This window comes from Bombus pyrosoma, linkage group LG11, assembly GCF_014825855.1.
Source record: "Bombus pyrosoma isolate SC7728 linkage group LG11, ASM1482585v1, whole genome shotgun sequence".
In the NCBI taxonomy this organism is placed as follows: Eukaryota; Metazoa; Arthropoda; class Insecta; order Hymenoptera; family Apidae; genus Bombus; species Bombus pyrosoma.
In genome coordinates, this window is record NC_057780.1 from 6901381 (window position 1) to 6928259 (window position 26879).

At 37.3% G+C, this 26879-nt stretch overlaps 2 protein-coding genes and 1 long non-coding RNA gene across 8 annotated transcripts; 1 reads left to right on the top strand and 2 right to left on the bottom strand.

Moving 5' to 3' along the window:
* Positions 1–114: 114 nt before the first annotated feature.
* Positions 115–20149, bottom strand: LOC122572890 (probable chitinase 10). 5 transcript variants are annotated; one of them, XM_043738531.1, is made up of 29 exons: positions 16024–16155; positions 13394–13715; positions 12904–13154; positions 12485–12538; positions 11782–12398; positions 11515–11700; positions 11292–11436; positions 10828–11187; positions 10143–10633; positions 9851–10079; positions 9602–9790; positions 9205–9514; positions 8885–9123; positions 7801–8147; positions 7375–7704; positions 6956–7124; positions 6668–6879; positions 6205–6541; positions 5550–5954; positions 5149–5451; positions 4869–5080; positions 4503–4781; positions 4100–4285; positions 3729–4017; positions 3293–3648; positions 2733–3161; positions 2022–2498; positions 1673–1798; positions 115–1561 (listed from the first exon to the last, which is right to left on the bottom strand). In XM_043738531.1, the coding sequence occupies exons 2-29, from the start codon at positions 13711–13713 to the stop codon at positions 1403–1405; spliced, it is 8007 nt and encodes a 2668-aa protein (XP_043594466.1). In that variant the 5' UTR covers positions 13714–13715; positions 16024–16155; the 3' UTR covers positions 115–1402. The 5 variants fall into 5 exon arrangements, with proteins under 5 accessions (XP_043594466.1, XP_043594464.1, XP_043594463.1 ...); XM_043738529.1 differs by lacking the exon at positions 16024–16155 and adding an exon at positions 20054–20149 and having other exon boundaries at positions 9602–10079; XM_043738528.1 differs by lacking the exon at positions 16024–16155 and adding an exon at positions 17115–17132 and having other exon boundaries at positions 9602–10079.
* LOC122572896 lies at positions 17543–20969 on the top strand. Its single transcript, XR_006318592.1, has 3 exons — positions 17543–17678; positions 17740–20656; positions 20829–20969. It is a non-coding gene; the product is annotated as an uncharacterized LOC122572896 (long non-coding RNA).
* Positions 20970–21632: 663 nt separating this feature from the next.
* LOC122572970 (cyclin-dependent kinase 11B) lies at positions 21633–26662 on the bottom strand. Of its 2 annotated transcripts, XM_043738756.1 has the most exons (9): positions 26350–26662; positions 24324–24695; positions 23575–24255; positions 23168–23487; positions 22774–23100; positions 22599–22709; positions 22445–22523; positions 22134–22364; positions 21633–22052 (listed from the first exon to the last, which is right to left on the bottom strand). In XM_043738756.1, the coding sequence occupies exons 1-9, from the start codon at positions 26448–26450 to the stop codon at positions 21758–21760; spliced, it is 2517 nt and encodes an 838-aa protein (XP_043594691.1). In that variant the 5' UTR covers positions 26451–26662; the 3' UTR covers positions 21633–21757. The 2 variants fall into 2 exon arrangements, with proteins under 2 accessions (XP_043594691.1, XP_043594690.1); XM_043738755.1 differs by having other exon boundaries at positions 22445–22709; positions 26350–26661.
* Between the last annotated feature and the right edge of the window lie 217 nt (positions 26663–26879).

Sequence of the window (26879 nt, forward strand, 5' to 3'; positions counted from 1 at the left end):
CAGTGTTACAATGTATTTCTTTCATTTCCATTGTCCTGAGTCAAGAAAGCCTTTTCTTTTTATATAGATGAATTTAGAACTTCGTTATCTCGGGCTGGGTATAGAATACTACTGTTTCAATCTATGTCTTTATTCATTCCACATTAAGATAGGATTATCGCTGTAAATTATTTCTCGTTAACTGACTAGACTAAGTCTCAGCCAGTTAACAAGCCAATATTCCATATAAAACAAACTTTTCTGCAGAATCTGAATCAAAGTCAAATCAGAGTCAAGCTATAAAAATCTTTGCCAAAATGAAACTCGTTAATTACTCATTTCCTTCATCTTTCGGGATAAATAATTCATTCGTATAATCCACTTTGTTCTTTATCTTATACTGAATGTTATACCGATAACTTATACAAATTTTATGAAAATTGCGTGTATTTATTATACATATATGTATATATAATGTATAATACATATGTATGTATAATACATAGTGCATGCATGCAATTCCGAGTTTGATTAAAATTGTCTTCCCGAGGAACGTACTGGCAATTTCATGTTCTCTACTTTTGCGCACGAAAAAAAATTCTATGCACGTCACTCGGAAGAGTTTTTCAGATAATTTAGGCCTCTTTCATACGACGATACATGTATGATGGATATAGATGTTAACTGTTCATTATGAAAGCGTTCACACGATTCTATAATGAATACTGTATAATCGGTATCTACCATACACGTATTATATACGTGTATCGATGTATGAAATAAGGCTAACAATTTTTGTTTGTTTATATGCGATTACTTATCTATCATGTCGTTTATTTTTCTTATTTTATTTCAAACATAAAGTTCAAGCATTAAACGCAACATACGTAATCGATTTTTTAATTATAATGAATCGAATTATTATATGATATTTATCTCCCGATTCATCGTATGTAATGCCCCATTACATCAATAACGAGTTAATTAATTCACTAAAGAAAAAAAAGAGTACAAACGTTGTATAGAAAATTATTTTTTTTTTTTTATCAATGTAATGTTTTTATCCGCAGATAGATTTAAAGCAGATGATCTAATCACAATTACTCGTTACGGAGATATGTAATATTATACCATGAAACGGAGAATAAGGTGAATCAGAAATAGAATCCTGTTTGATCCTATACAATCACATTGTTGGCAATTGTAACGCGATACAAGAATCAAGGTAAACGCTGTTCTCTTCTTTTTTCTCTAAATTGTATTGTTCTTCCTGAGACATTACGTTTGTGAATTCTAGCCGTACAGTACTTATGCTGGCTGATACGGTCGATCCGAGATTTATGGTCATCCGTGAAAGTGGAACGCAACGTCAATGAATTGTCATCCGTGAATTACTCGCGTGTTTGTCTAAAGTACGTGTATCTCAAGTACAATCCATTCTGAGATTTCGTTCTCCTCTAAGTCCTTGACTAAGCGCTGTTGTTAAAGGATATTTTCCACAGCCACAAAGATTTGCGAAGTCATCTACATCTAAAGACCATATCAAGGCGCCACCAAGATTTAGATCTCTTATGAATTTCGTCTGGAAGAAAACAAGTGAACATCTATATATTTAGGCGATGAAAGTACAACGTTACAACGCAAACATTCTCATGTATCATTCTTGCGTCAATGATTCATAGACGTTAGTTACCTTTTGTATTACACTGGATACATCTTCATAGCTGACCCATTGGTCACCTCTGGTAGCATACGGTCCACTCAGATTCTTCGAATCCTTGATCACGGACCAATCTCTGTTTTTTACGTTGTTACATATCTGTGAAAATGTTTATTAAAAGAGAAAACATTCGGCTTAACCTCCGGATATAAAAATAAATTAATGTTGCAATCCATGTAAACATGAGAAAATAGGAAAGTTTTCCATAGATAAATCTAATTCGATTGCAATAGCAATTTAAGTCAAACATTTACCGCGTATGTTATTTAACTAATTATCATGCAAATATGATTAATCTATCAAATAATAAATTCATATATACCTCGTAATAAGCAAGCATGCCGGCTGATTTGGTGAAGTCTCCTGGATGTCCGGGCCCGGAAACTTGTGCGTTAAGGCCCGGTGTTCCTTTTCCTTGCAATTTTCTCGATAACGTAAAGCTTTGCCCATATGCTGGTATGCCCATTATCAGTTTATTCGATGGCACACCTTGTTCCAGCCAATGGATTATTGTAAAGTTCACGTTCAAGTATTTAGTCTGCTCATCCGGATTACGATAAAGCGGGGCTACGTGACCAGTTTTGTCCTCCCAATAGCCATGATAGTCATAAGTCATGACATTTATCCAATCGAGGTATTTGATTAATGTTGGAACATCGTAAGCTACGTCGATGACTTCTTTGCTAGCAGAAACACCAGTGGAAAGGAGCAATCCTTTAGGTTTGAAGGTTATGCTTAGTTCCTTTAGCAGGGCTCCAAAAGCTTCCCTATCACTTGATGGTCCACGATTGCAATCAACCTAGAAAATGGTTCATTAATTTATATATAGATAGAGATAAAACAAAATATGATTAATAATGGCAAAAGAATTTTATAATCTATAAGAGTACGAGTGAATCATGAATGATTCACGATAATATAAAACGTGATATAAGCGTAGTTACTTATTTATTTATATCTTTTTATTTTTTATTTCTTTATGTGAATTTGAAATGTTTAATTTATTTTTGCATTTCTATATACTTTTTCGTACCTGCCAGCATACTGGATACTCCCAAAGGAGGTCAAGACCATCAAATCCGCGACTCTGAATATAAAGAGCAGCGTGGCGCGCAAATTTTTTCCGTTCCATCGAATTGTGTGCCAATTCACTGTACTTATTATCTGTGGATTCATCCCAGCCACCCAAACCAAGCAAAACCTTCAGTCCAGTTCTGCTTTTAATATCCGCTATTTTACTAAGAAATTCCTTCTGTCTAGCAGCCTGTGGATTTTGTATAGTTAATCGTTCCGTATCCAACTTCGCGAGGCCGTAAACTATATGAGTACACAAATCTAGATCAATATCTTCTGGTAGGAATTGTCCTACCCCAGGCCGCTTTCGCGCCCAGTTCATTACATAACAAATCATTTTTTTCTTGTTATTCTCCTGGTCAGAGATTAATGGCAATAACTCGTTCGACTGCAAATTAAAAAGCGAAATTACGTCACTATGCAGCTTAATCTCGGAAAAAAAGAGGAGAGTTTCATGCAAAACACGACCTTAATAAAACATTGATTCACCAAGGTCCTTTAAGATTGTAAAACTCTTACTTGTCGCTGAGAATCCTGGCATTTGGTATTCTCTGGCCAGTCACAACGATTCTCGTTCCAATACAGACCAGGAGGACAAGAGTGTTCAGTAAGCTTTCCAAAATTACATAAGAAGTACTTAGAGCAATCTTTCTTGTGGGGAACAAATACACGACCGCCGCAGTCGTCCGGTGAACCACCTATTATTGGTGGCTCAGCTTCTATTTCAATAGTATCATCAATATCAGAATCCGGATCCGCGGTTGTAGACGTTGGTGGCAAATACGTTGGTTTAGTAGAAGTAGTAGGTTCCCAACTTGGTCGTTCAGTAGTCGTAGACCCCATGATGGATTCTCCAGCGTCAATTGTGAGAAATTCTGTTTTTAAAATATTATTAAATTTACTTCGATATTTCGAATATATTTATAAATGAATTTTCATCTTCAAGAATATTTACCATTCGTTACTGGACACAATGGACCTTTGGGATAATTTCTTAGAACCCTGTTCATGGTTCTCAGAAGCGGGCTAGGCTCACAGCCGCATCTGTTCTTGAAGTCGTCCAAATCGAGAGCCCACACCATGCCGCCGCCCAAATCAAGATCCTTTATTAATTCTGCCTTCAGTTTAATTTGTCTGGTATCGTCAAAGCTGACCCATTGATCACCTTTATATGCGTAGGGACCAATACGTCGTTGTTTGTCTTGGATCACGGTCCAACCCTTCTTTAATGTCCTTTCGCATATCTATAATTATTTAAGACCATAATATTACATCAATAAAAGAAAGAGAGAGAAAAATAAGAAATTAGGAAAGTAGAATACTTACTTCGTAATAAGACAGGAAACCTCTGGCTCTTGTTGCTTCGCCGGCTTCACCGCCGCCATAAGTCGGTGCGTTTAATCCTCTCTCACTTCTTTCTGCCAAGGAGAAGGACTGACCGTACAGTGGTGCTCCCATTACAAGCTTTTTCGCTGGTGCACCTTTCTCCATCCAATAATGAATTGAAAAGTTCTATACAATTATTAAAATAATATTAAAAGAAATGATACGCAGACGTTCAGAATATTTTATAAAAATTATATGTAATTTTTTGTATGAGAAACATGGATAAGAATTTTTCGTTTTTATTACAGTTCGTTTCTTAAAAAATTAATAAGATTCAAATGTAAATAGATTTATCGATATACATATCCATCGTTAATGGTTTTAAATTTTGACGTGCACTTACCGCGTTAAAAGTTGGCTCCCAGTCATTGGGCAGTCGATACAGTGGCGCCACATGACCGGTTTTCTTGTCCCATTGACCATGGTAGTCATACGTCATTACAGATATCCAGTCCAAGTATTTCGCCAAGCTTGGTACGTCATAGCCTGTGTCAATGACTCGTTTGCTCGGGGAAACCGCAGCGGATAACAGTAAACTTCTTGGTTTGAATTGTTCACTCAATTCCTTCACTAAACTAGCGAATCCTTCTTTGTCTGTAGCTGGACCTTTTTTACAGTCGACCTAAAATTTATTTATCGACATATTACTTTTTACTGATCGAACAATCATATCGAAGATTATAAATGAATAAACACGCGAGTTTATTACCTGCCAGCATACTGGATACTCCCAATCTAAATCCAAGCCTTCAAACTCGTATTTTTCGATAAATTGTATCACAGTCGTGATGAATCTTTGTCTAGCTGATGGTGAATTCACCAAACGACTGTATTTGTTACCTGCTGAATCATTCCATCCCCCAATAGCCATTAATACCTTTATTCCCTTCGATTTTAAAGCCGCGACCCTTTCGTAGAACTCTAGAAATGATAATACAATGGTACATAGAGAGAAAGAAAAATTGTATGGAATGTATCTCGATATTTACTGTTGTCTATATCAGCCCATGAATCATGTGGTTTAATCGTTAACTGCGATCCATCGAGTACCGCGAAACCATATAGAACATGAGTACACAGATCAGGGTCTATATCTTCTGGCAAGAACTTCCCTCCTTCTTGACGATACCAGGCCCAATTTGTAAAATAACAAATCATTTTGAATTTATCGTCAGGTTGCAGTTGATCCCTCGACGTTGAAGATGGCACGGGTGTCTTAACAGTGGTGGATGTTACCATGGGCGTCATCGGACCTTGATCTAAATCTTCCACTGTAATCGGTGGCTTCTCAACTACAAACGAAACCCAAAATAAAAATATATATATATATAAACCGAAAACTGAAGACAAAGATAAACAGCTAGAAATTAATTGAATAAAAATTAATTACGTTCTTCATCTTTGTTGGGAGGACTAGCTAAAACTTTTTGAAGAGTATGCATCAATGGATGCGGTCCTTCGCCGCAGCGTCCCCGGAAATCATCGAGATCCAACGCCCAGACCATTCCACCACCAAGACCCATGTCTCTAACATACTCAGCTTTCCGTCGAATCATGTCAGCGTCGTCGAAGCTCACCCACTGAGTGCCCTTATACGCATAGGGACCCATTCTGTGTTCTGAATCTTGAACGACGTTCCATCCACGGTTCCGAATCCTATCGCAAATTTCGTAATAGGACAAGAATCCTGCAGCTCTAGTAAATTCACCTGCTTGTCCAGCACTAGCTGGCACATTTAATCCTGTACCTGCGTTGCGGTCGTTTATGGAGAACGACTGTCCGTACAATGGCATTCCTGTTATTGGCATAAGTCAGTTAGATGAATATTTAATTCGTATTTTTATAATTGGGCTGCGGATTTTTATGGCATTTAAGAGAAATTTAAAAGTGCGAGATTGCACATAATATACAAAGATATAAAAAATATCCAAAATAAAGTACTCTTTATAGTATTTAGTGGTTGAAATATAATATCATTGATATAAAATTGTATAAAAACCCACAATCTACTTATAATATAATATTGTAAAACAAGAAATAAATACCCATAACGATGTTTCTACGAGGAGCTCCTTTAGCGATCCAATAATTGATGGAATAATTTGCGTTGAAGTAATAGTAGTCATCGTCAGGATGGTAGTAGAGCGGCGCTACGTGGCCAGTTTTCTTATCCCATTGACCATGGAAATCGTAAGTCATCACTGCAATCCAGTCCAAATATTTAGCGAGTGCTGGAACATCGTAGCCTTTGTCGATCACTTGCTTGCTCGGCGAAACCGCTGAACTGAGTAATAATCCTCTGGGTCTCAATTCATTGCTCAGTTCTTTAAGCAAATCTGCGAAGCCTTGTTTATCTGAAGATGGACCTTTATTGCAGTCAACCTAAGATAAATGTAATGTTCATTAATTTTCATATACGTACGTAAGGAGTTAGAATATTTATGTATATTTTATACGATATACATTATGCATGTTCATGTATATCTATTAATGTTGATATACACGTACTTGCCAGCAAACTGGGTATTCCCAATCCAAGTCAAGCCCATCGAAATCATATTTTTCCAGGAATTGGATTGCTTGTTCAATGAACCTTTTCCTAGCAGTAGGATTATTCACTAGACGACTGTATTTGTCTCCAGCTGAATCGTTCCAACCTCCCAGAGCAAGAGATACTTTCAACCCACGTTTCTTGTACGCGACTACGCGTTCGTAAAAATCTGTTCGGCATAGATTTACATTTATATTTACACTCCGTGTTTGGGAATGTCAATATGATTTTAACAAATGACTTACGATTGTCGTAATCCGCCCAGGAGTCGTGAGCCTTGATGATTAGGTCTGAATAATCCAAAACGGCAAATCCATAAACGATATGGGTACAAAGGGTGTGATCGATATGTTCAGGAAGATAACGACCTACCCCTCTTCGATACCAGGCCCAATTCGTGAAGTAACACACGATCTAACAATGAAGAAATAAGAGATCAGACATGGCATTGGTACATGAGCAATAACTGAACCGTGGATTCTATGCATTTACGGGATATTTAAAGATGTAAATGCAAATATATATAAAATATCCAAAGTACAGTACTTGTTATAATATTTAATAGGAGAAAGAAATTTCTGCCTAGGTCCTATTCTTTTAGCTGTATTTATAAAAATATGAATTTGTATAACTATCAGTAGTTTAATTACGATAATGATTTTACTTTGTAATGGCCAGACAATGGAGAAACTTTGTCAGCATCTATCACAGCTGGTGACAAGGTGGTCGTAGCTTGAGTGGTGCTTGCTACCCAAGGCTTTTCAGTACTCGTTGGATGATTAATTGGCTTATCGCTAGGTGTGTTGGAATCTTGATTATCTGTTGATACAGAGTTATCTTGACAATTAGCTCTAGATGGCCAGTCGCATATTCGAGTTCTCTCATTAAAGTGCAATCCTGGAGCGCAACGGAATACTTCGTAGCGACCCCATAAACATGCTTGGAAGCTTTCACAATCTCCTGGAACGCCAGTGTAACTATCAGGCGTACACGACTAAAAGAAAACAATAAAAAATATTCTCAGTTACTTCGATAAATTCGTGACTTGTAATTTTAATGATATCAATAATTTTCATAATAGTTTACTTACAGTTGACTTGATACCTCCTGCAACCAAGGAGGCCGTTTTCTTTGGCTTCTCGATGCAAGGATTCTTGAAAGCCCAGTCGCACATACCCTTCTCCTTGTTCCAGTTCAATCCTGGTCCACATTGTTGAGAAATTAAATTTCCATTCACGCAGATATGGAAACTTGAGCAGGAATCTGGATAGGAGTAATATTCGCCGTGTACACAATTTTTTGGCGGCTTTCCGTTCGAAGTTTCCATAATTGGTTTTTGGGTGATAGGTTTGGGTGAAGAAGGTACGAATAACGTAGTTGGTTTTTTCGTAGTGGTAGTTCTCATGGTGGTCCATGATGGTTTTTGAGTCACGGAACCTATTTTAAAGAGAAGTACAAAAGATGTTAAAATTCACCACAAAGTGCTTTTAGAGTTAGTAATTTCTTTGTTTTATGTTTATGGATGTATTTATACCAAATGGTCGCGAAATTTTGTACACTTGCATCAAAGTGGGATTTACTGAGATTAGAATGAGAATTATGTGATTAACGTAAATCATCTTTTGACCAGACAACGAGAAAAAAGACACGAACAGTGTAGAACTCTCGCTGACACTGAGCGTCGCATACGAATCGAATTGATTACAAAGGGAAGATGCTTGCCTGGAGGCGGCGATTGCAAAATTAGTAGAAAGACGTATGCAGAAATGAAGATGTTTACTGATATTGCATGCGGATAAACAGGTTTGCGTTATTCCTAATGAATCGGTGCATCTGTCGATGACAACGTCTCAAGAAGTTACGTAGAAGGATACATTGTATAATTATCATAGAATATTGATAACAAAGTAAGTTGAATCTCTTATATGTAACATAATATACTTTTTTTACAGAGTCAATATTGTCAACTTTAAAAAATAGAAACCAATTGACCAAGGAATAAAGTATTTGATTGACAAGAAATATATTCATCATTCAAATATCAGAAAATTTTAATGTCATTAGGGATACCTTTACGCAAGAAGTTATTCTGGTAGCTAAGCTTCTTTCGCTTTATTGAATCGAATAGTTTTCTTTGATGAATAAATGCATATGATAAGAATGGGAAAACTTACCTGTCTCTGCTTGACATTTCGCCGCAGCTGGCCAATCGCAAATGCGTCGTTTCGCGTCCCAGTGTAATCCTGGCGCGCATTGTTCGCGTTGCAATTCACCAAGCACGCATCTAAAGTAGTTGTTGCAGTTATCAGGATCCGGCACGTATTCTCCTATCATACACGGCTGTTCTGGTTTCGAGGAGTCTGTTGGTTTTTCTATACCTTGCGTGGCTTCTGTTGTTAATTGCTCCGGTGCTCTACAATTATTTTATGGTAAAAGGTATAATAAAAAATACATACTTATTAATTATAAATAACATATATTTAGTATGCAGTACTTGGTTGAAGTCCATGTTGAAGAAGCAGTGCTGGTTGATTGAGTCCACCAGACCGTGGTACTGCTTTTAGTCGTTGATTCTGGTCGTTTGCTTGGTTTCCAAGTCCAAGTGGGCCAAGTAGTAGTTGTATGATGACTGTCTGTACTCGGCTTTTCAGTCCACATTGGCCACGTGGTTGGCTTTGCCATTGGCGTCGTTGGTCGAGGAGTGTCTCCCACTGCGTCACTGTGAGTCGTCAACGTTGGAGGTTGTGGTGTAATTGGTTCTGGTGGGCGTCCGCATCCTTCTGAAGCTTTATTCTTTAAACGACCTACAATTTAACATACACATTTCTACTTTTCAGGTACTTGAGATTTATATTTCGATTTCAAGATGATTCGTGAATGAACCAATTCACCTAGTGCACGATTTATGCTCTTCAATAATGGGAAGGATTCCGAACAACAGCGATTTAAAAAGTCGTCCAAGTCCACTGTCCACAGTGTTGCACCTCCATAACCACGTTTCAAAATGTACTCTCCTTTCGCGAAGACACTCTCCTGATTGTCGTAGCCTACCCACTGGTCTCTGCGATACGCACTTGGCCCTAAAATGGAACATTTTGGGTCAAAAGATAGATATTTTCTTTCTTCTTTTGGCTTTTTACCTAATCCTATCTCCCAGCCCTTGTTCTTGACTCTGTCACAAACTTCGTAGTAGGCCAGCATCCCAGGTTGTTTGGTAAATTCTCCAGCAGTTCCAGGTCCAGTGGCAGGATCTCCAAGGCTTGTTAAATTTTCACTAGACAATCGATAAGCTTGTCCATATAAAGGTATGCCTACCAAAAGTTTCGATTTGTCCGCTCCAAGATTTATCAAGTACTCCATCGTGGAATTCTAAACAAAATTTGATAATAAATTCTTCTTGTCCCACAGAATGTACCTTGTTGCAAAACTTACCACATTATAGTATGGATTGATGTCATCGGTATTTCCAAATAAGGGCGACAAGTGACCCGTTTTTGCCTCCCAAGCACCGTGATAATCGTACGTCATCACTGATATGAAATCCACCATTTCCGAAATTTCATGGACTTCATAGGCTCTATCGATCACTTCTTTATAACCTGAGAATGCTACGGCTAACGTAAGCCTCGGTTCCTGTTGATCGAACCCTTTTCTCAGTTCCTGGATTAATTTGGTGAAATTGGGCTTGTCGGAATCGGGTCCCTTTCTGCAATTACTTTGCCAACATTTTGGATAGTTCCATTCGAAGGATAGGCCGTCGAAGTTGTGCTTCTTCAAGAAGTTTATCGTAGATGCAACGAATTTGCGACGTGCAACGTTATTGCTTATCAAACGAGAGTATTTGTCACCAGTGCTGTCTGTCCAGCCTCCGATGGCTAAGAGCACTTTTGATCCTTTGGTCTTCGTCACTCGCTCATATAAATCTGAAAATATTTATTTTTTATTTAATAAAGATAAAGAATTAAGCTCGTCTTACTCAAAGCAAGCGAAATGATTTGGAATTTTTTATAAAAATTATATGTATAAATATGAAACAGTTCTTTGCTGGAATTTTTTACATAAAACCCTATCATTCTGATTTCTTTTAGTATTTATATTTATACTTTAATATAATTACTGTGTTCTATGTCGATCCAAGGATCTAACGGTTGGATGAGCAATGTGTCTGGATTCAATCCAGCGAACGCATAGATTATATCGGTGCATAGGCGGGAGTCTAATCGTTCTGGAGCGAACAGTCCATCTCCTTTGCGGTAGAGCGACCACGAAGTTACGTAGCAGACTACACGGGGACCCTTCTTCGGAGAAATCTCTAACTTTTGAAATGCTTGTGTCTCCCTTATATCAGTCTGGTAACGATTTCCTTGCATTTTATCGATTTGTACTGGTTTACAAATGTTCGAATTCGCTTTTACGCAACGGCCATTAATAGAATCGAAGAATCTTCCTGGTCCGCATTGACCTCGATATCGCACTCCTATGTCCATACGAAGATACGAATAATATAATTATCAAACTGATTTTAAAATTATCAAAAAATTTTCTGAGAAAAAGAATTATAAAATGAATGAATTCGTCTACCATTGTGACAGGAATAGAATCCTGAGCAATTTTCCGGGTCACTAGATAGACCATCAGTGGAACATTCGTTCAGTTCTACCTCATCATACAAGCCTATCGATTCGGTTGCAGCGTTCAACATAGGCCACAAATTACCGCAAATACCCTGAAAATATATATTAAATGCGTCATATGATAATATTCATGTGTTTTAATTGTGTAATAAAAGTAGCATGATATTAACTTGAAAATCGTCCAAATCAAGGGACCATAAAGAAACTCCACCGAGTCTGACTGATCTAGCGTAAGCCACTTTGATTTTCACCGACAATGGATCCTCGTAACCAACCCACTGATCACCACGTTTTATGTATGGCCCTTCCTCGTCTCTTCCAGAGGTCCACAATCCATCTTCCAATTTCTCACAGATCTATAGATAATAATAAGAAAGTACAGAATGATATAGCTTATAGTAGTCTTTCTTAGGTAAGATACAGCTATTAATAATTACTTCATAGTAAGCCATTCTTCCATTTTTCTGCTTGGTATAAACATCTTCAATCCCCGGCCCGATAATAGGTGCACCAGTGTCCGTAAAATTTCCAAATTTTAAAGTATATCCTTGTCCAAACACGGGTAAACCAAGAATAATTTTCGATCTGTGTTCTGTCGGGATTTGATCGATCCATTTATTCGTCACTCGAGCAACATACTTCAATGGTGCGGGATGAAGAGCCAATTTTTCTCTTCTGAACGCAGGACTGTCTCTCCAAGCTCTCAGAAGAACTAAATCGGCTACAGAAGTGATTTCCTGATCCACCGGATCGTCCGGCTTTTGAACAATCGCGAGAATATATTCCCGATCAGCGAAAAGTTTCTTAATCGTTCTCAACAAGAGTTTCAAGTCATTGAAGCGATCTGGCGAACCATCCCAATCGATTTCAACGCCGTCGAAGTCGTGCGCTTCGAGAAAACTTAAGATGGATTTTCCAAATTTTTCACAGTGCAGGGTGCAATGGTTCTTGGTCACTTCAGAAAACAGTTTCCCGCGATTTGGGGCCGTGATCGAGACGAGTACTCGCAATGCTGGATCCCTCGATCGATGTCCCGTTACTGCCTTATATCCACCTATTCGAATTGATGGAATAAATTAACGGGATTTCAACTATATATTCATTCTTTACTCGCGAATTAACGGAGTTTGATCACTTTACCCTTGATCTCGTCATATTCGCGGTCCCTTGAAACGACAACCAGCTCTTCCGGGTCTGAAAATGGGAAAATTATTCGCTATTTGCTTGTTCTACCATTAATAGCACTATGTTAGTTAATTATAAGTATGCATTGATTACTAAATAGTAATATTACATATCTATAATAGCTACAAAAAGCGTTTCCCTTATCAGGATCTATATTTCATTTTTATCATCATTATGTTTTTGCACTTATATGAAGGTATTACCGAATTATACGAAGTTTAATATATTTAGACCTAATTAATTAGCGTGTAAATGCCATAATAAATAGATATTGTGTATTATGAACAAATATATGTATATATCATTACTATAATTTACAAGTAAATAGTATTATCAATTGCTTTATTAATTATCTTAGTCAAGAGATGAAGTACCCAAAGTGGCAGCAATATAAATCAGATGGCTGCATCGATGGTCCGGCACGGATTGGGGAAACAAAGAGAACGGCTCCATCCTGTGAACCGCGCTGGAGTCCAAATGGCATACCACTTTTGGATTAATGATTTGCTCGGTCCTTGTTAAAGTTGGTGGTGCTAATGGCTCGATCCAGATGGATTCATGGTCGAAATTACCGAAGAAAGGAGCTTCCCGATGTTCCACGGCGTCTCTTAAAGGTACTCGGCCCCTAAATCAGTATTAATCATCTTTTGTTAATTATCCAATGGACAAACAGTTAACCAGAAACATCGAATAGGCCCATTAGCAGCTTCAATTTGCAACCTCGGCGAGCAGTCGTCAATAAATTAATCATGGAATGGTAAGTACAAGGTGAATGCCGATTCTTTGCAAATGAAATTCCATATCGAAGAAGAACGCGCTTATGAAACAAGATATGTAATGTGTATTTTTTATGGCAATACTAACTGCGAGGAATCTTGTAGAGGTAGACTGACGACTTGAAAGCCGATCTTGTTTGCGGGCAACGCTTCGACCGCGTCACGCAGGGGAAATCTCTCCGATCCGTATTCAGCATGGGTGATGGAAGGATCCATCAACGGGTTCTCGATCATCGGAGGACCTTCGACGGCGCCTCGTTGAAACGAAGGCAGACTGATGATTTCTGCATCTGCTTCTCTTTCGATAGAATCCAATGGAGGTGGTTGTAATATGTCAGGAATAGATTTTAAGTAGGATGGTCCTGCGGCCGCTGAGGCCACGAGGAGCAGGATCAGCCAAGGAATCATCGCTGAAAGAAAAAAAGTGATGAATACGATATCTTCCTAGTTGCTGGCATAAAATCATAGCTATTAAAACTATACGGTAGAATTCCATATACTGGAACGAAATTGTACTTGTGGTCAGATTAACCGAATCTTTTCTGAAAAATAATAAGTAAAATTGGAAAAACTCTTAATACATGAACTCCGATTATTGTATAAACTATCTTCCAACAAATTCAGATAAATGGAACTCTGCTGCAACCGGTAGTTATAGATATGATATTATTAATTTCCGAATTCCTATCTTAGCGACTTAGTCGTTTGTTTGACCATGTATGTTTGTGTCAAGCAACTCTAGTTTCTTTTTAACAGAAAACAACCATCAATTGTAAAAGCATTCGCGTGAAGAGGTACAAGTTTGAATGATCGACGGATAAATTAGCAACGACATCGATTAAACTTGACAACGTATCTGACAAGTACAAAACGTGGTAATTAACGAGTAGAGATACTTTACGCGTGAATTATCGGGTGCTAAATGCAGGCTAGGCGATTTATTCAGACGCAGTTTTACAACGTACCTATCTACATGTTGATCGGTAAACCTGTCCTGCGCTCAAGACACTGAAAAATAATATAGAACGAAATGTGCTCCGCATTATAAGGGCTCTGACTGCTGCGATAATTGCTCTTCGGCGAGCTCAGTCGATCACGGTACGTTGAAAAACGATCATTCTTCAAGCGCTAATATATACGATATCCTTAAAGGGCATCTTTCTTGGCTTTCTGGAATGCTAACGAGCTCGGAATGGAAGTTTTTATATAAAACTATATATAATCATACACACTTAGATATCTGATAATTAATAGTGAGGTATATTGTAAGTCTTGAAGATTCCATACGAATATGAAACAGTCCATTTCTCTTGATCTTTTTACTTTTATGTCATATTTAGTGGCTAGAAAAGAAGTACTTTAATATGAAATAGTTGAAGAAAGGAATAATCCCATAGATTCGAAGATATAAGCCTTTTCAAAATACGTGGTAGACTTACAATATCTTGTGAGAAACGAATAATGTTAGTTGAACTTAATTAATATCGGCCTGCATAATTAATGTTATGGGTATATTCAAGATAAAAACACATATTTAGTTCCAGATCGAATGCAAAGATAGTTGCGATGTGAAGTCGTTTGTGGAATCTCTCTTCTATCGAAGACAAGAAATATGATCTATCGTGCTTTTCTGTGGTTCACACATTTAACGTTTAAAATCACCGCGGCGAAACGTAATGAGAAGTAGACTTTTCTATTAGTAAATTTCACACGTGTCCACTTTATCTTCGTCGTCAAGTAAATTTAATATTTCTTTTGCAGAAGAATCCTTAGGAACGACCGTAAGGAAGAAAACAAATGAACGAGAGATTTTTCATGGAATTTAATCTAGACAGTAACCTTGATATTTATGTACTTTTACTTAAACCAGCTTGCTTGATAACTGCATGACGAATCGTCGGACATGGGGGACATGCGTATAACAATATGAACCACAAAATCGAAATTTATGCGAACACCGTGCGCTGATTCACCCGAGGACAAAGACACGCGCCGCTACGTGAATCTTCGCAATGATGTTTAGTCATTAAAAATGCGACGCTCGTAGGTGGAAGCGACCGCAAGGAGGACAATGTTTGCTGGCCAGTCTTCAACTACCACTCTTCCGATACAACAAATATCAATGACAATACCTTCGATGACAGGCCATTTATCATGCATTTCAGCGGTCTCGTATTCTTCTACGCATTTTACAACTAAACAACTGTACAACTAGACTCGAACAGATTCACGACATTTTCAAGAATTCATTAGTTTCTAATACGGGTTTAGACGAGACAAAAATTGTAAAATATCCAACGATACTAAAAATATATGTATAAGTCAATCGATCAATGTTTAACGAGAATCAAACTGCTTTAACGACTACTTAATAGACTGAATATTACATCGTCTTCTTTTTTTTTAGTTTATCACCGAGAAGCGCGTTCCAGTGGTAGTAAATTATGGTCGCACGCATATAGAGATGTAATTTTCTGCGGTTAATAACGGATCCGTGCAAATTACAGGGAAGACGCAAACTCGTGAAAAAGTTGAAATTTACATTCTGAAAGCAATGTGTCACGAAAACTCAACAACTGCGACCTAGAACATGAATAATTTTCTTCGCCGCGAGAAAGCAACTATATTTTTATCTAATAAAAAATATACATCTGATAATCTCGTTATAATATATATCTAATAAGAATCGAACAAATTTAATTAAGAAAACGGACGAACCTTGGCGTAAGCGAGTAACAAAGGGACGTTGTGCAGCAGAAGGTGTCCAGGTTGCGAGCGCTCTACAAACTGACGGATCCGAAGAAGCGTGAATGGCAGCCGATTCTACTGCACTGACCGATGATGATTGAGAAGCCGTGACCGGGCCCCTCCGGACAACTACTCCGTCAGGTCGTTCGCGATGAATTTTTCAAAGCGCACCACCCGCTTCGCGGGGAGGGCTAACTTGCATGAATCTGGTATTCTGAACGCGCGGGGACGCCCATATATACCTACTCCATCGCCTAGGGACCCCGCGGCTCCCGCACCCTACGCAGAGACCCTGTCTCCGACGTCCTTGACCACGAAGAACATGACAGTGTACGTACACCAATTCTCAACGCGGCGCGATACGCCTTGTCTCGAGGCAACGACACACCGTCCAGCGATTTTGTGTGCGTGATCCTGCACCTTAACTTGCATCTCGTCGGTTTCGTAGCTTCTAATCCCGATATATATGACTTTATCTTTCCCCGCCACATACGTATAACCATTTTCGTTTCTCTTTTAACCCTTATCTCGTGCAATAGTTTCGTGAAATGGATCCGATTAGCAGTAAAGCCTTTTTCGATGATGCTTTATCGAGTGAAACAAATGCTTTAAGTCTCTCATTAGAACTCGGATATAGGTTGTTTTAAAAATATACGCGTGTATATATAATTTACTGTTTTTCCTTTTCTATTTAATTGTTATTCGTCGTATATAAGGGAAAATGTAATGATAACGTTACGATGTACATGTATTTTGAAAGTAACGCGACTCAATCAAGTCTTTCGGGAGAAATCATTTCGTTTAAAAAATTATTTCCTAAATACATAATATTGGCAAAAAGAATCAACTTCAACAAACGATGGCCAACAAGTATTATTTTTGTAATTTTCCATGCTTAGTCCTGGAAATCCTCCTTTGATATTCTTTTAACTAAATTATTTCGGATTGTGACACTTCCGAAGTTGATATGCGATATACGTCCTACTCTTGACAATTTCGCATATCGCTTTACGACTGCGATAGAATTGTTTATGCCGGAAATTGAAATTGAATGAACTTACAATTTATAACTGCGCCTGCTCCGCTCCATTGCGACGCGTTAACTGCTGCAAAAAAGTACGACGATTCCTACTAGATCATTAAATTAGTGCATTGTGATAAACAAGTGCATTATCAGTTCGAATACAAGTGGAAGTGTTATCGTGTCGTGCCTGCACAACATTATCCCATGCAGTAGTGTTTTGGTTTGCGCTAGAGCTGATTAGTATGATACTGTGTCTCTAGGATAATGCGATCCGTTACGAATGCCATACTCGTTCTCTGTTTAGTATACCTTGGTTTCAATGATACTGGAAACCCGTTGCCGTGAATGCTTCCGCCACGAAGCTTACGATCGTAATTTGCGAATTTATTATCGACGGGATAGCGTGTGCCAGATATCGAAATACCTACATATACCCAGCAAACAAATTCACCTCGACTCTCTCTGCAATAGCATTCTTTTCTTCTTTTTAATTAAGCTAGGCACGAGTTTTGGAATAATACAAAATATTTCTTTTAATAACCTGGTAACGAAAAATATGCCTTCGTTACATTACAATCCTTCAGTTGCGATCTCGTGGCATGTAAGTTCAGAAAAACAAATTTTATTAATTCCACGAATCGATGAATTTCTCGTTGTTATAGCTTTCGCGTGTTAGATAAAAGTCCGGGCGATAAAGCGGCAGAACGGCGGGGAAGAAAAAGGATAACGTTGATAGGATCGTTAAGAAATAAAGGCTTCCAAACCTTTGTGTCGAGTTTAGCGACGAACAAAGAAAAAGTAGCGAGTTGGAAGTCAAGCGAAGAAGAGACTCGTCCCATTGGAGAATTTGGGAATTGATTGTAGCGGTACAGGTATCCCCGAGAATCCTAAAAATAAGGTACTTTATGGAATAGCCGATTCGCCTTGAACTTGCGACCGGTTGTTTTATCGGCTTGTTTTCTTTCTAATAGCGAAAAGAAGAGAAAAAGAGATGAAGATCATTTACGCTAAAACCAAAATTTAAGTAATGAAAGTACGGGCTTCTAGTCCGTCGATCCGCGATTAAATTTGGTGAAAGACGAGGGAAGGTGACGTTTCTCGGTGAAACGAGAGAACAAAAGTGGAAGAACGGAGACAGATGCGTAGCTACGAGGAGTTAGACGGGACGGGACAGGTATTCAAATTTCAGAATGCCAATCGATTAATTGTTCTTCGTTTCCCAAACGAATTCGGCGTGAAAGATCCAGTTTGCGTTCGAGGACCAGGGACCAGAACAGCGGGAACGGATTATTGACGTTCATCTTTGAAGTTCATTGGCATCGGGAAGTCAAATGTGTTTCGATACAGGTTGTATGAGTTTTTCGTACGTAAAACCTGTTAAAGCGCTTTAACGGCTAAACGGAATGCATAATTAAGTCACACGGCAAGGAACGTCGTATGACAAAACTGTATATATGATAGATACAAAATTCGACACAGACGTGTACCGTCGTCCCTCTTACAAGGATTCTTATCTTCTCTCTAGCCGCGAGATGCGATCAATAGCGCGCTGGTTTCACGAAAAAAATAATAGAAATTGAAAACTTGAGAAAGGGAAAGTATCGAGGATGACCAACGAAATTTGATGTGATTCCATGATTCTTCAGGAGCCTTGACCCGATAGAATAATACATTGTCTCGTGTAACTAATAGAAACCATTAATGCATCTTTCCTCCTAGAAACCTCAGCTTGGACGATCGTTTAATATTTTGCCACGAATATGTACACGAAAAAGCTATTAACAGGAGACCAATAGATAATTCAGGAGGCCAAAACGTCTGTTTCATTTGGACCGTGTCCCGATGTTTTCAACTACATCGCCTATGTGATTTACACAACACGCGTTGGAAAGGAGTGGAATCCTTGGGAAAGCCACGGGAATCCATTCGTCAATTAAAGTTACGATACTTGTAGCGAAGAAATCAAACAGCTTTTAATTACATCATCAATGGTGTTAATTTCATGATTATTCGACGAATTCGAGTTACAAATGTGAAGTGAAAGAAAAGGGAGAGTTCTACGAAAGAGATTTCTAGGGATAGGGACAAATAGCTAAACAAGATTGCTTGGTGATTTTCGAAGAACCGACGCAACGTATAAGGCAAGTCTCGCGTATGAGGAAAACTGAATTGTAACATGATCGACACGCGACACATGCCTTCAAGTTTGGATTGAAGGGTCTTAAGAAAGAATCAAGGCCACGGTACCAGTCTCAAGCCAGCTTTCTGCCGGTTGCTGGTTAGTGACCCACACCTATCCCAGGTTACAAAGATTTCGATTATCGTGTATGGACTCTTGGAACTCTAGGCTCTCTTCCTCTCCTTCCTCTTTCCTTCTCTTTCTTTTACTTTTTCGTTTTCCTTTGTCCTCACATTCTTCCCCTCTATTCGTAACTGCCCAACTGCGAAGGATATCGAACCTATCTTCGTTATTTATCGCTCTTCATCTTCGTGTAGGCGTCTCATGAATAAATACAATTCCTTAATTATTGGAACTGTATAATAAGATTGCATTACTTTGCGATTGTAATTTATTACGTATTTCGTTTCGATCTCTATATGTTTCATGTACGAAATTACAATGTAATTTTTCAATTCGTTCAAATAGAACATCCTTCCGAAGTTTCGTCTTTTAAGAATTAACGAAAGTTTCCTCCTGTTCTTTTGCAAAGGGAAGCGAGAACATGAGAAATCACACGAAACGCCGTTAAAACGAGTCAAAAACAAATGGTATTACCATATATCTTGAAATTACAATATACGATTCGCATTTTTAAATTCGTCTAAATAAGACATTCTCTTGAAGCCTTATCCTTTAAGAATTAAGGAAACTTTTCTCGTATTCGTCTGCAAAGGGAGGCCAAGGGAGAAATCGCGCGAGGCGTCGTTAATGAGCCAGAAGCAAAAGACATTGTAAATAATCGTAAAGTTGAATACCTGAGAGCTCTAATATTCTTTTACAACGTAAATGTATACATAAATTCCATATGTTTGCGTTATCGTATCGTTAACTGGAAAGCAGTGCGTCGTAACTGTAGATAAGACGTTCATGCACTGCGTGTTTGTGAACGTTGCTAATCGTAAGCGCGGGCGTATAAATGTGAGCGCCAATACCTTCAGTAAGATTCTTACTCGACTTTGATCTGCTCTTTCAATATGTAAGGCAACTTAGGAGGAGCGTCAATGACCCAGAATAACAGTAATGATGAAAATAATGCATATTAATCGGAGCATATTGGTACTTTTGTTAGTCCTATTGCTTCCTTTATATCCGCTACAATTGTCATTACTTTCGTCACACGTGTGTGTTAAATTTATTATACATAAAAAATAAAATTCTCAAAGAGGATGTTGTTGCGAAAAAAGAAAAAAGAGGAACCTTTTAGGAACTTTTAGGAGAATGGTGAACCATCATGGAAAATTAAGGAGAAGGATCAAGGTGTCCAAGAAATTCATGGCCAACATCTTTGGATGAAAAAATAATAATCTTCAGAAATTTCGATTCGTCGTGATGCTGTGAAGAAATATTATAATGAAATGGTATGTCATCAGAAAGTTATTTCTAAAGTAAGAAGGAGAAGAAATATATCTTCTCCCGACCAGGTACATTAAGATTTCTGTCATAAACAATGCTAGGGCTTATATAATAATTAAAAAAGAAAATGGATGAATTTCTTCAATATTTCCTCAAGGAGATAACTGTCATTCACAGATCCGTCTGTCGTGACCAGATTTCAACCCCCACGAGCATCACCCGTATAAAAGTACCGTAGCTTGGAGCTCTCAGGGCAATTCCTCTTTACCCGGCTAACAGAAACAGTATTTGCACTCGCATCAATTCCTACAGTACGGAAAACAGGTAATTGTATAAAATTTTTTAAATTGGAAACTAAACTAAGGAAGGTAATTAATAATTTTCACATGTTTTTGTATACAAAGTATGACACCGGTAAAATACGTGCTGATCTTACTTGTGATGTTGGGAATCACGTACCAAACATTGGGAGCAACTGAAGATTCTTATAGGAATCTGTTGGGGTTGAATCTTCCATACGGCAGAGGAATGGTAAGAAAATATAAAATATGACTTCTGTTTAGTTTTAATGATCCTAATAAATATGTAAAATGTGTTTCTAGAATAATGACTTACAATTTGCAAGACTGCTGATGTTGCCGCCCTGCCTCTGTCATTCTAAGCGCAACTCTGAACTCATAAACTCGCTGCTAGGTCTACCGAAAAACATGAACAACGCTGGAAAGTAAAATTGCTGAAATTCTTTGGCAATGAAGCTACGCTTTATCGAATGTATACATTTCAAAGAATCTTTTAAGCCTGTAACGTATTAAACTCAATAAACTCAATAGAATTAAGTTCTTGTTGGAGGTCTTCTAATCAACTATCTCCTCTTCCTGGAGTAAGACTTGTAAGCAACAAAAAGTATCAACTGTTACATAAAATAAAGCCCATATGAAAGATAAGGTTTAATTAACCACAAAACAAAAAACATGAACAATGTTAAATTATTTAATTTTTTATTCATTTGATATGATTTGCAAATGCAAAACGAATATTTCGAAATTAATGTACAAACTTCATTCTGTAGAAAAACAATCATTCTAATCTCAATTCTTCACACATGTTCAAAATTTTAAATGGAATCCACCACCAATTGGTGGTTGTCTACCGCCTTCGGTAAGACCCATGTGAAAGCCGGAGTTGCTTAAATCAGCATCGTCTCCGTCTCCTAATTGTTTGTATTCTTTTCCACCGCTTGGTGGTTTTGGTGAAGCATTCGCTGTTCGTACACCAAGCTCTGACTTGGCTGGCCATGTAGGAAACATTTGTGGATCTATTGGTAACGGTGCTTCTGTGAAGTAGCCATGTTTTAAAGCATCCTCTGCTGAGATTCGCTGTTGAGGATCGTACGTAAGAAACCTAAAAAGAAAAATTTGTTTTAAGTTAACAAAAAAATAAAAACGACGTTAGATTTAAAAAACATTACTTAAAGAATCATACTTATTTAATAACTCGATGCCTAAGTCTGATAAAGATAAGCTAAAACGTTGTCTCAAATTGTTTACGGGATAATGAGCGAATGGAATTTTCTGCACCATCGGCAGTTTGCTATATCCTGGCCATATCCGATCATTTGGCGTACCTAATTCCTTGAATATCCTGTTTAATTGATCAATTTCGGATTTCCCTGGAAAGAGTGCCTCCATTCTTAATAATTCTGCAAAAATGCATCTGGAAAAAAATATAATTTCATTGATAACGCAAACATATTTAAATGAAAAAAATACTGATTCTGTAATATTTTTTCTTACCCCACTGACCACATATCGATAGGAGTGCTATATTCCTTTCCACTTAGTAGCAATTCAGGAGCTCTGTACCAAAGTGTTACTACAATCGGAGTATATTGTCTTAAAGGAGAACCGTATTCTCGTGCTAAACCAAAATCACCAACTTTCAAAATACCTCGATGACTTAGTAACAAATTCGATGTTTTCAAGTCTCGATGAAGTATCCAATTATCGTGTAAATGAGCTACTGCTCGTAATAATTGTTGCATAAGACATTTGACTTCTCCTGTGGATAAAATATTCATGTTTTATTTCTTTTATCAATAATACAATTATTTCGTCATATTTACCTGGTATGAAAACTTGTTTCTTTTGTTTCATCGTTTCCATTAACGATTTTAAATCATGCTCAACATAATCCATTACAATAAATATCTTATCCATATTGCTACCAACAACTATTTCTCGAACAGTAACGATATTTGGATGCTGAGCTTTCAGCAGAGTATTTATTTCTCTGAGACTGGTAATCGGAAAACCTTCCTTTTCCTTCTCCATTTTTAAACGTTTCAAAGCAACGATTTCATCTGTACGTTTATCACGTGCTCTGTAAACTACACCGTATGTACCTTCCTCAATACGATTTAAACACTGAAATTCTTCTACACTCCTGCAACCTGCAACGCCAAAAAGTTTATTGCACAACACAAAAATCAAAGGAAATAAACAAATTCAATTACGCACCTTGAATTGCTGGAAAATATGGAGGTAATTCAGGCTCTTCATTTTCCTTTTTTACTTCTTCTTCTACATTCTTAGACGCGCCGTTTGAATCTACGTGTCCAGGCGATTCTCCGTCAGAATGATCAGACTTGGCCAACCGATCAACAGATAAAGGACTTGGATTATTGTAATCGGAACCATCATTAGAATCGGCGTTAGAACCTTTATTTGAATCATTAGATTCATCGTCATCATCGCTGCTAGATTCGGATGAGTCGGAAGAATGTCTATCGGAGGACCTCTCGCGCATACTTCTTTCTCCATCGGATGAATGTCTAGATCTGTAAACAAATAACCAAGGTGTTTTAGAAATCAAAAATGGAATATCATGATATCGATTACAACAGATATTCTGCCTTAATCCTTACTCGATAGATTTAGAACGAACTTCATCCGAATGAGCAGGACTCGGACTCTCGTCCGATAGTTCCACGATAGATGGATCCTGATTATTGTCTGGGCTTAGAGGTCGTTTTTCTCCTCTTTTCATTCGTCGCGCTTCCAACTCTAATCTAGAGACTTCTTTTCTCCTCGCCATTTCTCTATCCGCTTCCAGTAACCTTTCTTTCCTAAGTTCCTGTTCGGTCATTTCTTTCGGGTCCTTCGGCTGTATCGGTATTTCATTAATTTCCATATCATCTGGCTCTTCCGTAACAATTTCCATTGCTTCACGCAATTGTTTTTCTCTATGTTCTTTTTCGCGCTCTGCTTTTTCTCTGTCTCTTTCACGAAGTCGATCATGTTTGTGTGATCTTTTATGACGTTTCTCACTTCTTTCGGGCCGTTCCATTAACTCCGTTTCAGAGTACTGCTCTTCCAATACTCTCATATGCCTATGTTCCTCCATTCGAATTTCACGTCGTTCTCTAATATCATCGATAGTACGAGTCTCGCGACGTTCTCGCATATCTTCCAACCGTATATCTCTACGATCACGCGATTCGCGTAATTCCCGAGTATCGTCCAAACGAATCTCGCGACGAGTGTCCACTTTGTAATCCCGAATGTCTCGTGAATCTTCTCGTCTTTCCCTTCTCTTATCCAATAATCTGTAAGTTAGACATATTAATGGAAAATATAGCCTTATTTGTCAAAGTAAATGTGAGATATTGCATACCTTTCTCTCAGATCCTCCAAAACACGGTCTCCTGTACTTCTCTCTTTCCTATCGTGTCTAGACTCCCTATCTCTGTGACTTTCCATTCTTTCTAGCCTTTCAAGCCTTTCCCTATCTCTTTTGGAACCTTCTGAACGCTCTGATCTTTCCAAAATATCCACACCATGCCTACGGTGTCTATGTTTATCTCTATGTCTATCCTCCCCACGATCATGATGTCTAGACTTTCTTTCCTTTTCTTCCCTACGATCTCTTCTATCACTGTGTTTGTCTCTTCTTCGTGATGAATTAGATTTGTGATGTCGGACTACAGCCTGTGGTGGTTTTATATCCAAAGAGTCTGCTGTATCTCCTCCATCCTCCTCTGAAAAACTTTAAGCACACTTTTCTTAAAACAACTAATGCTTAAGCATACAAAACTGATTTGATAGAATATGTATGTTTTTTTTATTTGATATATACGTGCAATGCATGTACAACATATCTAACTTAAAGAAAAGACAGGTCAATAATGAAAAATATTATTGCTAGAACTTAACGACATATTAGATATTATTAAATACATATGGAAACTTGTTTTCGCTAATAGTGAGCAATTTGGTAGGTTCGATTGTTTTCAAACTTTAGTATATTAAAAGGAACTACTTAAGGAAGCAAAATATTACGAAAAAAGTGTCGCGAACAATTATAAGTATTTTTAATTTTACTTTGAACCTAGACCTAAACTAACCTCAATCCAGTCCAAACCGTATTAAATTTTGTCATTTGTATTTCGCAATTCGTCCACTAGAACTAAATTAAAATTGAACAGTCGTCGAAACGTCATACAGTGGTCGCCAAACACAGATCAATTGAAATAGCTAGATACTGATAGCGACAAAGATGATTATTAAGTTCCATTTTTTGTATTTGTTACGTGTATTGTTATTTTCTTTCTTGTAACTATTTTATTAATAAATATTAGATCAAACTGCTTTCTTACCTGTTTAATGTTTAGTTCTGATTCAATTGCTCTCATATAGTTAGAGATTAGGTTTAGGTTTAGTTTTATAGTCAAATTAAAAGTATTTATACTTGTTCACAACTCTGTTTTTTGTGATACTTTGCTTCTCTAAACAGTTCTTTATAATATACTAAAGTTTGAAAACAATCGTAGACACACACCAAACTGCTCACTATTACCTCTACTTTTCTTAATTCAGAAAGTAAAAGAAAACAATATGTGCATATATGCACTACTGAAAAGAAGTCTAAAGCAGGACAAAGGCAAGGGAGGTACTGTTCTCCATTGCTTGCCATCACATGTTGCTATATTGTTTTATTTATATATACGACACTTTCTGTCAATACGTGTGCTTATCTTTATATCTGCGCTAAATGTGTTAGAAATAACCAATGAAACCCATACTTCCCCTATAAGACTTCTTTCTAGCAGTACAATTGCATATATAGAGTGTTCCAGAAAGTTGATGTCAAACCTCAAGGGCATAAACATGAGTTCAAATATTAATTTTAGAGTTACAAAATGTTTTGATCAATAAAGTATTATCTATCTATGTCTACAGCATATGTTCCATAGAATTTCCTTTTGTTTCAACATACGATTCAGTATATTTCTTCATAGGACTATTAAATAATGTAAACTAAACTGTAGAATAACTCTATAATCACATAGATAGTACACAAACGATAAAGCGATAAAGTACATTCTTCTACCATTGTCGTTAGATGATATCAGTATGCTTGATTTCATAATTTACTCCATAAGTTGTAGATACATATGCAATAAAATCTCTTATGTTGTTACAAGCTCATAATTGAAAATGTTTTGTAACTCCAAAACTAATGATATTTGGATCCACGTTTATTAAGATATTCTTTGTTTTGATGAGTACTGCATATTCCTGAATTGAAGTTTGACACTAATTTTCTGAAACAACCTCTATTAAGAAAAATCTTATTATCTGAAAAATGCAGTTTGAGAATTGAGGTTAGTTAATTAATAAGGCATCATGCAATTAAATACCTGAAATCGTCCATATCCTTCAAAGGGCTTTTCTTTATTTCTCCGTCTTCACTTTGATTATCAATATCCATGTCAAAGCTGTACTTTACTTTAGAGGACATAAAATGGCTGATTTCTTTCGTATATTACGGTAGTTTTCGACAAGTATAATCCGAAAATGTACGCCTTAACTTTAGAAATCTAGCGGTTCAAAAGTAACCTATTTTTTGATACATTACAAGCAATTACAAGCAATTACAAGCGGCCACATATTAAAATTAAACAGGTTCGCTTTTTATCGATAGTTCACCATATACAATTAACATGTATATAGTCACGAACAAAACAGCCATGATATACAAACATTCACTAGATTTACCGTAATAGATTTAATTACATACGTAGATTTATATTCACTAGATAAAATTCACTAGATAAAATTCACTAGATTTACCACAATAGATTTAATTACATACGTAACACATTATTTCAACAACCGCTTTGTGCAAAAATGTGCAAAAATGCAACGAATTTTGTCAATGTTCATTTAT

What these genes read in the sequence shown, in the direction of transcription:
- LOC122572890 (XM_043738529.1), bottom strand. Translation starts at nt 13,713, where the DNA reads ATGATTCCTTGGCTGATCCTGCTCCTCGTGGCCTCAGCGGCCGCAGGA. An exon ending in ATTCTATTCCTGTCACAATG is followed by an intron (nt 11,188 to 11,291) that starts GTAGACGAATTC and finishes GTATGGACATAG; the next exon opens with GAGTGCGATATCGAGGTCAA. An exon ending in TTGGATCGACATAGAACACA is followed by an intron (nt 10,634 to 10,827) that starts GTAATTATATTA and finishes AAATATTTTCAG; the next exon opens with ATTTATATGAGCGAGTGACG.
- LOC122572970 (XM_043738755.1), bottom strand. Translation starts at nt 26,450, where the DNA reads ATGTCCTCTAAAGTAAAGTACAGCTTTGACATGGATATTGATAATCAA. An exon ending in GTTCGTTCTAAATCTATCGA is followed by an intron (nt 23,488 to 23,574) that starts GTAAGGATTAAG and finishes ATTTGTTTACAG; the next exon opens with ATCTAGACATTCATCCGATG. An exon ending in GAAACAAGTTTTCATACCAG is followed by an intron (nt 22,710 to 22,773) that starts GTAAATATGACG and finishes TTTTATCCACAG; the next exon opens with GAGAAGTCAAATGTCTTATG.